The sequence below is a fragment of the Loxodonta africana genome, chromosome 4 (genome assembly GCF_030014295.1).
Source record: "Loxodonta africana isolate mLoxAfr1 chromosome 4, mLoxAfr1.hap2, whole genome shotgun sequence".
Lineage (NCBI taxonomy): Eukaryota > Metazoa > Chordata > Mammalia > Proboscidea > Elephantidae > Loxodonta > Loxodonta africana.
In genome coordinates, this window is record NC_087345.1 from 74,381,986 (window position 1) to 74,397,534 (window position 15,549).

The 15,549-nt window shown below is 41.6% G+C and overlaps 1 protein-coding gene and 1 pseudogene across 3 annotated transcripts in view; one reads left to right on the forward strand and one right to left on the reverse strand.

The window, feature by feature from the left end:
- The window catches only part of PPM1H (protein phosphatase, Mg2+/Mn2+ dependent 1H), a 328,683-nt gene extending 323,734 nt beyond the window's left edge, over window positions 1-4,949 (forward strand). For all 3 annotated transcript variants that reach the window (XM_064283939.1, XM_064283938.1, XM_064283940.1), the window contains one exon: window positions 80-4,949. In XM_064283939.1, coding sequence (XP_064140009.1) covers window positions 80-154 — 75 coding nt within the window. In that variant the 3' untranslated portion in view covers window positions 155-4,949. The remainder of the gene's footprint in view (window positions 1-79) is intronic.
- A 369-nt stretch (window positions 4,950-5,318) lies between these two features.
- Window positions 5,319-7,403, reverse strand: LOC135231297 (dynein light chain 1, cytoplasmic-like; annotated as a pseudogene).
- Between the last annotated feature and the right edge of the window lie 8,146 nt (window positions 7,404-15,549).

Genomic DNA, 15,549 nt, shown 5'->3' on the forward strand with positions numbered 1-15,549 from the left:
AACAATGTCCCTTCCTTCCCAGTCTGACCCCAGATTCTGCCTGATACTGACTGTCGTATTCCCTCTTCTCCTTGCACAGGTACACACTGGCAGCTCAGGACCTGGTGATGCGTGCCCGGGGCGTCCTGAAGGACAGAGGATGGCGAATATCTAATGACCGACTGGGCTCAGGGGACGACATTTCTGTATATGTCATTCCTTTAATACATGGAAACAAACTGTCATGAAAACAGACCAGGATATTGGGAGGACTGAGGGGAAGAAAGCTGGGAAGCCTCTTGTGGGGCAGGATTGGAAAGTACCCAGGTGGAGCTCCAGGTGATGCGATCTTTTCCCAGTCCAGATAGGATAGGTGAGGAGTTTGCTGCCAAAAGGCCTCTGGTTATGCTTCCAGATGACCCTTGGGTTTCAGTTTCCTCTTTAGTAACAGGTCTGGATAATCAACAAGAGCAAAACACAGAGGCTGCTACTGCGTGTTGTGTTTCTGTTGGTTCCTTTTATAGGCCTCCTAGTAGGCCTTCTGCCTATTTTGAACACATACAACATATTTATTTTATCTAGAGTAGCTGGTGCAGCCATTTTCAGGTGTAACTGGCAGAAGACTCTCCAGCTGGTCAAGCTGCTGACTTCTCTACGGGTTAAAATTGCTGCATTGGAAAGTTGGAGATTTTGCCTCAGAAAGTACAAGCATCCACCTTCTAGTAAGCGTGAGATTTTATTTCAGGGAACATTTCTATCTCCCTATCTCTCTTTATCTCCCTCTCTCTTTTTTCTGATGATGATGGGTTGAGGCAGGATTTTTCCTTTTTTGACATTCCTTGAATATTTACTTTTTCCTTTCCGTAGAACAGGCCTGGGACTTTCCAGCTCCTTGCTGAGAAATTTGTGTGTCAAATTCCAACCCAGGCTGTCCCCAGAACCTCGGGCAGCCACCTGGAGCAGTGCCCTGCATAACAGAGTACTGTCTTTGTTGTATAACTGAATTTGTCCCTGAGTTACATTTTCTTACCAAATTAGTGTGTTTTCATAAAAATATGCGTGTTTCTCTGGACCAACAGTTCCTCTATTGTCTTTAACAGCTCCCCTAGTTATGGCTTGAGGTTTCCCTATAATAGTCTGGGTTTTCATTTCTGGAGTGGTTGGGCTTCCCCCACCCGCTATGTGGTGGGGCATATGTCAAGCAGTGTTTAATATAGCAGAGGTATAGGAAGTTCCTACTGTCAGTTCGTTCTCCATACTTCATTTGAGAATCATTCCTCCGTTCTGAATGCAGGTCTTATGAGCCGTGACTGTCCCCATGCCCACTCCAAACAAAGTGGAAGTATCAAAAAAATGCCACAAAGCAATGCTTCTACTCTCGCCATCATCTTGGTGTAGGTCCTTCAATAAAAGGGAATTCGAATTGGGTTGACTGATCATTCTCATGCTATACTTCCTTTCCTTCTGCAGGGCATCATGTCATTGCTACCCAAGAACTGAAACCCCCATTCTCACTGTAGCTCCACCTCCAAGTGGTCCTTACAAGTGAAGCAGCAGCAGCTGTAGAAACAGGGGACACCATATCTACCTGCTGTTTGTCTGCAAGGAGAAATCAGAAAGTAAATGTTTAGAAATCACTTCTATCTCTTGGGCAGACTGCTGCTCTGCTCTACATTGGGGAACTTGTAGAGCAATGTCCAGTTTCCAAGTTTTCTTCCTGCAGGCCTGCTATGGTATCGTCACCGTTTTGACAGTTTTGTGTACTTAAAACGTTCTTCCAACCCAATAAGCGGTAATTGATCCCAAAAACTGCTGGAGAGCCGATTCCGATTCTCATGTTTGTTTGAGTTGCTTCCCCAGAGATGAAAGGATAAGAGCCCTTCCTCAAAGGTACTAAATCTCCTGTATTCCTAAAATTGTAGGTATTTTCTTAAGAAAGGCCTGGAGACTTTCTACTCTGGAGTGAATTCATCCCACAGTATGGAAATGGTGGCCTGTCAGGCGTGTGAAGTGCTGTGGGGACCCACCCCGCCAGGTATTTGCCAAAATGTTGCCTGAGAAGAATTTTGACTACTCTATTGCCAGGAATCTTTTTCATCTGATAACTTTCCCTCCTCCTTAAGCAAATCTTAGCCACCTCAATATCTGTGGAGAGAAGTTTGTGGTAAACCATTTGCTTCCCTGGCAGAATATGATGCAATGGGAAAATACTCAGGCATCCTACAGCAGTGTGGTCAACTTTCAGCTCCTTCCTGGACTTCCAAAGTCATGTACAAACTGGAAACTTGAGAAGGTCTTCCGTGGAGGACCTGAGCCTTCTTCTTTGGGAAGCTGCAGTCACAATCACCTCTTCCCCGTGTTCCCATCGCCTTGCATTTGTTTCCTTTCTTGGGCCTGTGTCTGGGCCCCACCTTAAGCTTCTCTAGTTCTATTCATGTCAGACTTTGTCCGACTCTGCTAGAGTCAGAGCTTTAGTGCAGATACCACATAGCTGTCATGATAGCCATCTAACCACTGTGGCTGTTAACCAAAAGGTTGGGAGTTTGAATCTATCCAGTTCCTTGGAAACCCTGTGGGGCAGTTCTACCCTGTCCTGTAGGGTCGCAAAGAGTTGGAATCTACCCAATAGCCAGGGGTTTGTTTTTTATGTTGTTGTTTGTTTGCATGTTTATATTTTGAAGGCATGCCTCAGACAAAACTCTGAAACTCCCTTATTCAATTGACCTTAAAACTTAAGCACTTCATCCTACTGGGTTTGGTTAGAAATGTATTCAGGAATTTTTCTCATAAGCCATAAGAAAATAAGCACCCTTGGGTGGAAAGATCTTAGTACCATGCTCAAGCCATGTTTCTGCTTGGGGCATGGGAGGAAGATTACAAATGAGGCGAATAGGTCAAAAATGGAAAAAATGATTTGTGAATGCCGCAGCAGACCTGTCCAACACTCATATTGCTCTATAAATTGAGCTCACTCTGTGTTGACTTTATTTTTTACCGAGGCTCCAAGTCACCCATCTCAGAGAAATAACTGCATCTACATAACCAGTTGGCCCTTGGAGCATTCCTGGAAAGATCAAAAGACAACACACTCAAAATTCTGCAAAAGATATTTGTATGTGGTTCTGAAATTTTGTGTATCTGACTTGTAGCCAAATCTGCTCACCCTAATACCCCCAGAGAAAATTGTGTTTAATAGAAAGCTTTTGGTTTCCTAGTCAAGGCTGTAGAGTTGTCTTGGGGTGCGTGTGGTCACTTACTACCTCAATGAAAGGCTGTTTCAGTTCTAAATCTCTTTGTTGGTCTGGCCCTACCCTTCAGACTACTTGGTGTGACACTCCTCTCCTTAAAGTTCTACAACTAAAGCTTTGTTCTTGTAACAGCTGAAATCTAGCAGTGTCAGCAGTCAGAGATGTAGAGAGTATGTTCTGCGGTGGTTTTGCATACCTACCTGCTGTTTTGGGGGTGGGCAGGGAGAGAAGAAAGTGTAGCTAGGTCAAGTACTCAGCTGTCTAATATGACAAAGCCAAAAAAAAATAAGAATTTTACTTATTTTCCACAGTATTACTGCTTTGGAGGGCTTGGGAATATTTAATTTTTAAATTCCCAGCAACATACCTCCATGAAGCTGTGTGAAATTAGATTTGCCCACTCTTGTTCTTCCTCCCTTCTCTAAGCATTCATTTACTTCTTGGGGAGAATTGCAGCCATAGGTACATATTGTTGGGCAGGAATGAGAGTCCCAGTACCCAGATTTGGCCTCAGGTCTTGGCCGTTCAGGCAGGGTTTTGGTTGACCAAGAGCACTAGCATGGAGATGATCTTGGACAATCTCCAACATCTTTAAAAATTCTGATTCTCTTCTTGATTTCACCTCCCTCACCTCCTTTCGCATCTGCCAATCAACTTTCTTTCTAAGGCTACAGGTGGTCAGTGCTTTCCTTCTACCACAGATTGAGGGTCTGACCTTTCCTTAAGTGATCCATGAGCTCCACTGTTTTCAAGGTGAAGATGTTAAGCTTTTATGAGATTCTATTTTCATTAGGTTAGTGCTTCTAGGGACACTTGGAAAGAACAGTCTGAGAGTCATTGTCTATGCAAAGAACAGCTGGGCTGACCTCAAAAGTTACCAGATCAAAGAAGAAAATAAAACAGACTTTGGCCACATGATAGATTAGCTTTATGTTAGGAACTTGGATTTTTGAGGAATTGGATTTTGGGGATTGCAGAGAAATGTTGCAGCTTCCATGCCACAGCCCACCTCTCTGAGTGAAGTTTTGGTTTTATGTGGGCATTCCAGCATATGTGTGTACACCGGGATTTTCCGAAGGACACTAGGTGAGCAACCAACTTTCCCCTTCTGTGAGCATCATGGCTCTGTGTCAGGTTTCAGTGCTGGTCTGAGGAGTACTGCTGTTTTCAATCTACAATGTTATCTGTGTAAATAGCTTTTTTTTTTTTTTCCCTATACGTCTTAGATGGAGTTGTGTTCATGTAGCAACCAGGTAGATGGTGACCAAATGAGGCTGTAAATGTGCCGTCGTTTTTACTGTGACGTACTTGAAGGAGGAGAGCCTTGTGTCCTCCGCTCTCCCAATCTTCTATTTTGTGTTTGGGGAGTCTTGGTGTTTTTTCACCCCTACGTTGCCTCCATTTGCTTTGTTTCTTCTGGAGACCCAGGGAGGCCCACGGTGGAGACCATTTTTACGGAATGTACCATGGTCTGGGTTTCCAAAAATATCCTACGTACAGTGAATGAGAGAATCTGCCTGAAAATGGTTTCAGAACCACGTACTTTTATGCGTTGTGCTTGTGAAACATTGACTTTCGTAACCCAAAAATGAAAACTGTTTAGTAAAGGGGATCTATTTTGTGTGTTTTGAGACTTAGGTGCAATGTTCCATGGAAAAAGTTGAAGAAATGTATATGCTCAATGACATTTTAAAATAAAATATTATATATATGTATATAGGACATCTTTAGCAAAACTTTTTTGTGTCATTTCTTTGAACTCACTGTGAAGTTTTTGTTTTGCTTTGTTTTGTGTTTTTTCCCTCCAACAGATTTTTTTTTTTTTTAAAGGAATGGATTTTTGAGGAAAGAAAAAACCTGAAGCAGGGGGAAAGTGGAATAGAAAATAAGTACAAATATGAGTTGTTTTGCTGGTTGTTTTATAACCACAACAAACTAGTACAGATAATTCCCTATATAAAATGACACAATATAGGTTCAAAGATGGGGATGTTCACTTAGCGAGACTGAAAATTCCTGTCTCTGATCATTTGGAATGTAGGCTTCAGTCCTTGTGTTGGATGGATCACTGGGTGTGGCACAACCCATGCATTAACTAGGTTTGAAGAGAAGAGTGGCCACTTGGCCCAGGTAGAAGTAGGTAGTTGAAGTACTTGGTTTCATGTGTCACATAACTACTCAAGTTCCGCCGCATGATGCAATGACAGGCGAGGTTGTCAAACTCCTTCTTGATATGGGCCACATTGTCCATCTGTATGTTAATATTTCAGCAACATCTGAGTAGCACACTCCACCAATTCCTGTTGCATCTCCTTCGACATGTCTGCATTTTTTATCGTTGCCTTTTGATCACATATGATTATTGTGGAGCAAGGACTGGCTGACTGCTGCAGTCTCCTGGGGGAGCAGCTAGAGTAGTTCAAGCCCAGGGGGAGCTGCTGTGAAGTGTCTTCATTTCAGATAATGGAATGGCCTACTGTAGGGTTATGAAGTGTGAACACAGACTTAAAATTTAAAGGGGGTGGATGCTAACACTATAAACCTTTTCAGGACTAGCAGTAGGGGCTAATACATTTCAAATATGCATCTAGAAGAACTACGTGGATATCATGTATAATAAAAGCACAAATTCAGAGAAAAGAATTACTCCCAAAATGTATCCTAAGGCTAGTGCCTAATCTCCTTACGGTGAGAGTCCAGGCTCTCCTTAATCACTTAAGCACTTAGGAAGTGCTAGTACAACATACCATCTTAAAGAGAAAGGCTACTTTAACAAGTGGGTTAAGGCATCAAAGAATGCTAATTCTGCTTAGTTCTAAAACCCAGGAAGTTAAAAGTCATCTAGAAAATATCAGTACAATGTTTAAAATGATCAAAGTATTAATTCACAAAAGAAAGCTAAAAATAGACTTTAGCTTACCTGAAGCTTAGTTAGGAGGAGCAGAATAGAAAACAGTCGTTTTAGAAGGACTTCATTGCAAAACTTCCCCAAGACTTTCACCTTCTGTCATGAATTGTGTCCCGCCAAAATGTGTGTCAACTTGGATAGGCTGTGATTCCCAGCATTGTGTGGTTGTCCACCATTATGCTATTCTGTTGTAATTTTCCTATGGGTTGTAACTCCTAATCTCTGCCTGTGGTTAATGAGGCAAGGTTAAATTATGTTAAAGAGGATTATGGTGGGATGCAACACCCTTACTCAGGTCACAGCCCTGATCCAATATAAGGGAAGTTTCCCTCGGGTGTGGCCTATATCACTCTTTATCTTACAAGAGATAAAAGGAGAGAAGGGAGCAGAGAGATAGGGACCTCATGCCACCCAGAAAGAAGCACCAGAGCAGAACAAATCCTTTGGACCTGGGGTCTTTTGCTGAGAAGCTCCTAGACCAGGGGAAGATTGAAGGCAACGACCTTACCCCAGAGCCAACAGAGAGCTAAAGGCTTCCCATGGAGCTGGCACCCTGAATTCAGACTTCTAGCCTCCTAGGCTGTGAGGGAATAAATTTCAGTTTGTTAAAGCCATCCACTTGTGGTGTTTCTGTTATAGCAATACTAGATAACTAAGACACCTTCATTAGTACCCTAATGTTTATGATGCCTTCTGCTCTCCCATTCAATAGTAGAAATTCTCATGAAAAGAGTAAATTCTTGGATTAGATGCTTGAAGATAGGGTCATTGTTTCCCTGTGAAGATAAAGAAGTCTCTTCTAGCATTCTCTCATGAACAGTACGTAGCTGATCAGGTTAGCTCTCCAAAGGTATGGTAAATTGTCTCCAAAGATGGCTGCCAACAGTGCCTCCCATCCCTGTTCACAAATACTGTTCTTCCCATCAAGAAGTGGAGTCGTATCCTACCCTTTGAATCTGATCTGGCCTTGTGACTTGTTTTGATTAATAGAATACAGAGTGACATTCTAAGACTTCTAAGACTAGGTATCTGGAGGTCTTGTAGTGCCAGCTATCACTACCCTTGGAAGCCAGCCATCATGTAAAGGTCAGACTAGAGTACTGAATGATGAGAGGCCATGTGGGAGAGAACCAAAGTACACAGATATTGTGAATGAAGCCATCTTTGATCCTCAAGCCCCAGTTGAGTCACTCCACGTGCCATCACAGGAAGAGAGAGGTCAGCCAGCTCCCAGCTGTTCAAAACACCCTACCTGAGGCCACGGGCATCGTGGAGTAGAGAAGAACCATCTCACTGAGCCCTGCCTGAATTCCTGTGACCCACAGTGCTGTGAGCAAATAAAATGTTTTTTGTTTTTTTTTTTTTAAGCCACTAAGTTTTGGGTGGTTTATTACGCAGCAGTAGAAACCAAAACAAAGTATAGAGAAACTGGCTCCGGGAGATTTAAGGTAAAGTGGTTAAAAATAAAAATTAGAAGGAAGAAAATGGCATTGAGAAAGTACACTTGTAACTAGAGAAATAATCTTCCACATAGAAGCTGGTAGGGTGACTGAGATGGGGGGAAACCAGCTTATAGCAAAAATGTGGAGGCTCCAACTGATAGCCACGCTGGGGTCTCTGCAAGTCTTCTCCATGGCTATGCTTTGGCTTCTTTGTGCAGTTTATAATAATCATTAGTAAACCTTACCCCCCCACTTATGAGAACACCGTTCCATGTTGTACCATTTAAGACTCTTGGGAGAGTCATGTGGGTCTTTGTCTCCCTAGACTGTGTTGCTTGAGAGCTTAGGTTATAAATGAGGGAAAACAAGACAATTTTAAAATCATTATGTGTGTGTATGTGTTTTAATTATTAATTTAAAATCCCTGTCTACAAAACACTTCAAACTTGTCATCCCAGGTTTTTCGTATAACTAAATGACAGGCCAAAGAGCAAGTTACATATCCTAGCAATTACCCATTTCAATCAAGTCGATTCCAACTCAGCAACCCTATAGGACAGTGTAGAACTGTCACATCTTTCTCCAGCGGTGTGGCTGGTGGTTTCAAATTACCTTTCAGTTAGCAGGTGAGCACTTTACCCACTGAGCAACCAGAGCTCCTTCCAATTAGACTCATTTTTAGTTGCCTTTTTCTGTGATTAAGGTCCTGAAAAGACTGCTGCTTTCTCAGTACATCTCTCTACATTTTCAGTCTTTTTCACCTCTGACAAGATTTTCCAGTCAGCTAACTTTCTTTGCTCTATGGACAGGGCTTTGGAAAGTCTGAATGCAGTCCTGGAAGACAGGCAGAAAAATCTAATCTTTCTGCTTTCCCCGTCTTTAAAATTTACTGTTTGCAAATCCAGTCACTGTAAAGTCAAATGAGCTCATTCAGAGAGCAACATCCAAGGCACTGCTAAGGAATGCAGATGGCGGTTGGCATGACAATGGAAGAAAAGTGATGTTGCAGAGCAAAATATCCCAAACCAAGGCACCTCACACCCTTTAAAAACTTTGCTGGAAGTTGTGTGGCTAGTAACCAGACATCTGTGATTTAAAAGAAGGACTCGTGGAACCTGCAAATAGTGATCTTAGCAGTTCTAAATTCGACATCATCTCCCTGGTGAGTTTGGTTAGTGAGAAAAAAAGTTGGAGGAAGATTCTGGAAAATTGTGAAATGTCTACTCTCATTGCGCTAGATTGGAAAAAAAAAGATATTTCCTATTTCTTGAAGTTTTGAACACAAGTCAGGGAACATTCGATCAATCTACCAATTGTGCAGTGGAATTTGAAGGAAAGTTCAGTGTGGTGGTTCTCATACTTAAAAGGTAAGTGCTATCATTACTAGTATCATATGCCTTAAATTACGGTGCAGATACACTGAAATATTTATGGATGAAATATTCTAATGTATGTCTCATTATTGCTTCAAAGCAATATGAAGAGTGAAAGGGTAGATGGGCATATAAGCATATAGATGAAACAAGATTGGCCAAGTTATAGAGCGCTATTCAAACTTGGAAATAAAACAAAAGCATGCCTTTTGATGTCTTTGCTGGAATATTGTCTAACAGGCCCATCCAAGGATTATTTAATTCTCTAGGTCAAGGTTCAACAAATTTTTTTCTGTAAAGGGCCAGACAGTAAATATTTTAGGCTTCCTGAGCCATGTGTTCTGTCACAACTACTCAACTCTGCTGTTGTTGCAGAAAAGCAGCCATAGACCATCTGAACTAGAATCTGTGCTGAAGTATTACAAAGTCAAGCTTGATCAGAAGAATTAACTCATGAGACTGTATACTGACCTTGCCGCTCTAGTGTGAAATGAATGAAGAAAGTCAAACATTAATGAATATTAATGGCCCCTATCATTAAGGAAAAACCAGGTAGCTCAGTAATCATTTATCTTGTTTTACTGAATTATAAACTAAAGACAGTTTATAAATTTGCTAGTTCTTTATTGCTGAAACAGCCTTTCATTCAGCTTTTTAGTCAAATGATGGTGGATCCATCAGGGCCATGATACTATATTTCTTCAATACTAAGACATTATCAGTTGTATAATTTGCCATAAATACAAAGCTTTTTTTTTTTTAATGTGCAAGGAGGGGTGTAACCCATTCTTTGCCACACTCCAGCCATGAGGCAAAGGAAAACATATCTTTACTTTGTTCTTACTATGTATTAGGTTCTGTGCTGGATACTTGAGATCTGGGTTTTTTTATTCCTCTCTTGGGTAAGTATTTTACAAAGGAGGAACATACTTTGTATGATTTCAGTTCTTTTAAATTTATTGGTTTGTCTTATGGCCTAAAATATCGTCCTTTCTTGGAGAATGTTCCATGCGCACATGACAAGTATGAGTATTCTGCTGTTGCTGGATGGACTATTCTATAGATGTCTGTTAGATATACTTCGTTTATAGTGTTGTTCAAGTCTTCTATTTCCTTGATCATCTTCTGCCTAGTTCTATCAATTTTTGCTTCATGTATTTTGTGGCTCTGTTGTTGAGTGTGTATATATGTTTGTAATTGTTATGTTCTCCTGATGGATTAACCCTTTTAGCATTACAAAATGTCCTTCTTTGTCACTAGTAACAATTTTTGCTCTAAAGTTTATTTTCTATGGTAGTAGTATAGCTACTCTTACTCATATTTGATTACAGCTTGCTTGGTACATCTTTTTCAGTTCTTCACTTTCAGCTTATTGGAATCCTTGAGTCTAAAGTGTGTCTTTTGAAGAGAGAATATAGTTGGATCATGTTCTTTTAGTTTCATTCTGTCAATCTCTGTCCTTTGATTGAAGTGTTAGTTCATTAACATTTAATGTAAATACTGATAAGGTACGATTTTTGTCTGCTATTTACTATGTTTTTGATGCATCATGTCTTCCCCCAACCACACACACACACACTATTCTTTCATTACCGCCTTCTTTCGTGTTAGATAGATAGTTTCTATTATAGCGTTTTATTTTACTTCTTTTTTTTTTTCTTAGTGGTTAGTGTATTTTTCTGTTTCTTTGTGTGTCTCATAATTTTTTATTGAAAACTGGGCATTTTAAATAATATAATGTGGCAAACTTGGAAATCAGGTTCTCCCCCTCCCAGGATTTGTTTTGTTGTGGTGACCATAGGTGGTTGTTTAATGACTTTTCTTAACTAATTCTGTAAAGTCTGTATTCTTTGTCATGTGTCATGGCTGCTGAAGTCTCTGCTCAGTTCACTTAGTGGTCAGATAAAAGATTCAATAGAGATTTCCTTAAGTGCCTTGACCCAATAAGTCTCTCTGCCTTTGCCAAGTGGCTGTTTGTATATCTTCAGTGCTCCAGCAGGCTCCAGCAGGCAATTTACAACTCTGCCTTAGCCTTCACCTCCTCCTTTTGCAGAGCCGTAAGGTCAGTCAGAGATGAGAAATTAGAGCTTTCTCAGGTCTTTCCTGGGCATGTGCGCTTCCCTGCACATGCACAAGAACTTCAAGATCCCCAGTAACATGTCATAGCTTTTCAAAGCCCTCTTGACATCTCATTCCCCAGTTTTTTTCAGCTTTTTGATCATCCTTTGTCTTGGTTTCCTAGAGCTTCCATAACAAAATACCACAAAGTGTGTGGCTTTAAGGAACAAAAATTTATTTTCTCACAGTTCTGGAGGCTACAAATTCAGGATATCAGCAGGGCTGTGCTCTCTTTCTCTGTCAACTCTAGGGAAAGATCTTTCTTTGTCTCTTTCAGCTTCTCTAGTCTCAAGTGTTCCTTGGAATCTCTTGGCTTATAGACAGATCCCCAATTGCATTTTACCCCTGTGTGTGACTCTGTTTCCATGTCTGTCCCCTTTTATAAGACAGCAGTCATATAGGATTAGGACCTACCCTACTCTGGGATAGTAGCATCATTAACTTAACTGATAAGATCTGCAAAGAAAAACCCCAGTTCCCCAAATAAGTTCACATTCACAGATACATGGGTGAGGACTTCAACATATCTTTTAGGAGACCCAATTCAATTCATAACATTCTTGTTAGCCTCAAATGGTATAATTGCTTCAAGCAGCTACAATGTTATACAGTTGTCAATGATGGTTTTCAACACACCATGTTCTGGTGATAGGTTCAACTAATGCCATGGTGAGAGGGCTGTTCACACAGAGCAGTCAAATAGACTAGTCCTGAGGATAGGACCTTTCCAGGGAGCTACCCAGCATATCAAATAGTGACAATTCTCTAGGAATGAGGCTTTTTAGAAAGCTACAAACTTCCTCTGCCTCCTCTAGTGATTGTTAGTCTACTGATTTTCAGAACTACCATGATTGTGAGGTTATTGGTGTTCAAGGCTACCATGGATATGGAGAGAGGGGGAAACAAATATGGCATGTTAAAATGCCACAAGGCTCCCCATTCTTATCAAGATACAGCCTTTTTTTTTTTTAACAAACACTCCTTGGATTGTTGCCAGTCTCTGGTTAATTTCCAGAGTTATGAAAAAGTTAACTTTGACTATTTTGCCAGTGTTCTCTTTGCTTGTATGGAGAAAAAGATTTTCAGAGCTCTTTATTCTGACATTCCAGAAGTGCTTATCCAGATGAAGAAATAAAGGTTGAAGTAGATTAAGTAGTTTGCCCAAAAACAGAGCCAAGTATCACCAAAGCCAAATTTCAAATCCAAAGCTTATATTCTGTACCCAACTGCGCCCACCTTACAAGTTTCCTGGAACTTCTTATTAGATAATAAACAGTAGTCACAAAACCTCCATTACCACACTTACTTGGATGGCATTTTTAACAATATCTTTCCTCACCAAATCTCCATCCCTGAACTTTGCCCTGAGCCATCCACTAACAAAGCAATGTCAAATGCTGACCCACCAACACCGTTTTCTATAAAATCTGTTTCTGTCATAGGCATGTTATTCCCCACTCACTCTAGTTTTGACTGTTAACTTGGCTGGACCTCTATTCCAGCATTTCCTTAGCACTTCCTATCAAGGCTTATGTTGGCAAGGCTAATCTACAGGGTAAAACTGAGTACCAGACTCAAATATAAGGCACTTACCCAAGCGGCTTAAATGTGCCACCTCAAGGCAATGAAGCAACAGGTAAGTTTTAGCTCTGCAGACTATCAACTAATAGTTGAAGAAGGACAGATATCCAAGGGTCGGGGAGAACTGATCAAAATTATGTTCAAAATCCTCTTGAACTAGAAGTGTGCTTAAAACAGATCCTATATTCTTGAGCACTGACCTGTAATAAACAGGTGCTTAGCTGTGTTATTTATTATAGAACCTGAGGCGTTTAGATGGAGAGTCATTTGCTACCATGGTATCGATATTACAGCTCTTGCCATCTCTCTTTATGGGCTTAGTCAGGATCAACTTGGTAGCAGTGGGTTTGGGTTTTTGTTGTTGCATTTACCAAAAATAAGAAGACCATTTCACATACAGGACATTTTTCGATGATCTACTTGACGTTTGCCTTTGGGCTTAGCAGTGAGAAGAGTGATGACATTTTTTAGCAGAACAAAACTCAAAGAATTTAAGCTTCAAACCAAATCCGTTGCCATCAACTCCAACTCATAGGGACTCTAAACCAAAAAACCAAACCAAACCTACTGCTGTTGAGTCAACTCTGACTCAGCCACCCTACAGGACAGAGTAGAACTGCCCAATAGAGTTTCCAAGGAGCACCTGGCGGATTCAAAATGCCGACCTCTTGACCACTACACCACCAGGGTTTCCATAGAGACCTTATGGGAGCCTAAATCCAACAATGTGGTAGCTATGACAATTTAATTAATTAATGCCTGTCTCTGCAGCAGTTTCATACCCTGGCTGCACATTAAAATCACCTGGGAGCATCAAAAAAAATCCTGTCAACCAGACCTTCCCTCAGACCAATTAAATCAGAATCCCCAAGGGAGGGACCCAGGCACCAGTATTTTTAAGATGCTCTCCAGATGATTCTGATGTGAGAACCACTGTGTCAAGATAATAAGGACACACTCCCCTGAACTAGTGTTGCCAGATACAGCAATAAAATAAAATTATGTATGTATATATATACACATAGGAGACGCGCATTTAAATTTGAATTTCAGATAAACAAAAAATAAGTTTTCAATATAAGTATGTCCCATGTAATATTTAGAACATTAAAAAAACCATTGCCATTGAGTTGATTCTGACTCATAGCAAACCCTATAGGACAGAGTAGAACTGCCCCATTGGGTTTTCAAGGAGTAGCTGGTGGATTCAAACTGCTGAACTTTTGGTTAACTGCCAAATGCTAAACCACTGCACCACCAGGGATATACTTATACTGAAATGTCATTCCCTGTTTATCTGATATTCAAATTTAAAATGGGTGCTCTGTATTTTATCTGGAAATAGTACACAGGAGAGTGAAAATTAAACTAGGGGTAAAAATGAAACTATCAGAAGAAAGATTTTGCTGGGTAGTAGGTTCTTGCTCACAAAACAAGATCACCTGGAACATAGAAAGAAAAGTTGTGCCAGGTCAAAGCTATCCCTAGGGAAAGAGTTCCCAAGTAATGGAGGAGGAAGGAGGGCCACAGGAAGGTTCTGGGCAGGCTTTCTTAGTTCCTCTCACCAGACAGGAGTGCTGGGGCAGGCCCTTTGATAGGACAGTTAAGCTTTGATGGCCTTTTCCCAGTGTCACCCCAGCCCAGAGGCCCCTGGGGCTGTGCAGGAGAGTGACTGTGCCCCAGAGCTATCAGGGATGACAAGAGGGGAGCATTTCTGAGGAAAGTGACAGAAAGGATGTTGCCATGTGGAGTCTCCTCGGTACAACTCGTCTCAGCCAATCAATGAGAGACCAGGGTGGGAGAATGGAAATCTCATTGTGCAAGGAAAGCAGCAGTCAGGGCTGCTGCCACCAAGACTGCTCAGCAAGGGCAAGGGGGAAGGTTACATTTAAGGGGTTTACTAGTAGGAAGTTCACACAAATTATATCAGCAACATTCTTTATCATACTACACAGGTATGATGGGGTTTACATATAACTTCATGCATCGCATGTTCAGAAAATGGCAGTTAAACCCAACCCAGAGGTGGGGGTTACTGTGTATGAGATATTTAATGAGCTAAAAGGTTATCCTGATGTCAACATGGCACCTAAACTGGTTTCTGCCAATTTCCTCTAGTGTTGGGCAGCAGTTAAGGAGAGGGAAACCAGGATTTTAATGTAAATCTACCAGGCATGTCAAACAAAGGGAACAGGATTTTAGGTGGTGGAAATTTCCACGGCCTGGGGACCTCCGTCTTCAGGAGAGTAGGAGGGCAGTAGAGGAATCGCTTTTCCAGGAAGAAAGGGAAGGAAAGGGGGTAGAGAGATGTCACCAGATGGGTGCGTGATAGAGAACGGGATAGAGAGCATGTTAAACCAAGAGGACCCATATGCAGGAAAAAATATGAAGATGTATCTTCTCCTCCAGAGACTAAGGAAACTATGGGAGGAAGTAGGGTAGGGAACAAGAAACAAAGGTCGCTTTCCAAAACAGAGGGAAGACCCCTAGAAGCCCCTCAAATCCCCCTCCCCCCTCCCTTTGTTTTTAGTAAAACAAATCGCCTTGGGGTTACAAGACTCTGCTCAGGGGTCAGAGAGGAGACAGCCCAGTCTTCGTTTTATTGAATTCTCAGGCTAAGTCAGCCATCAAGAACACAGGTGTCACTGCCTCCAAACAGCTGACCCGGGTTTTATGGCTTTAGGCCATAGAATATGCACATTTAGGAGCCCCAGGTGTGCTGAGGCTGCTGGAGGACTTTCGGGACATGCAAGCTCACACGCACACACGCGGGTCTGCTCCGGTTTGAGGCGGTGCCAACGGAAAGAACAGCCGGGAACTTTTCCTCCCAGGTGTAGTAGTTACTGCTGCGCTAGTCCCCGCCGGATCCCGGGAGCTGCACCAAGCCGGCGAGGCTAGGC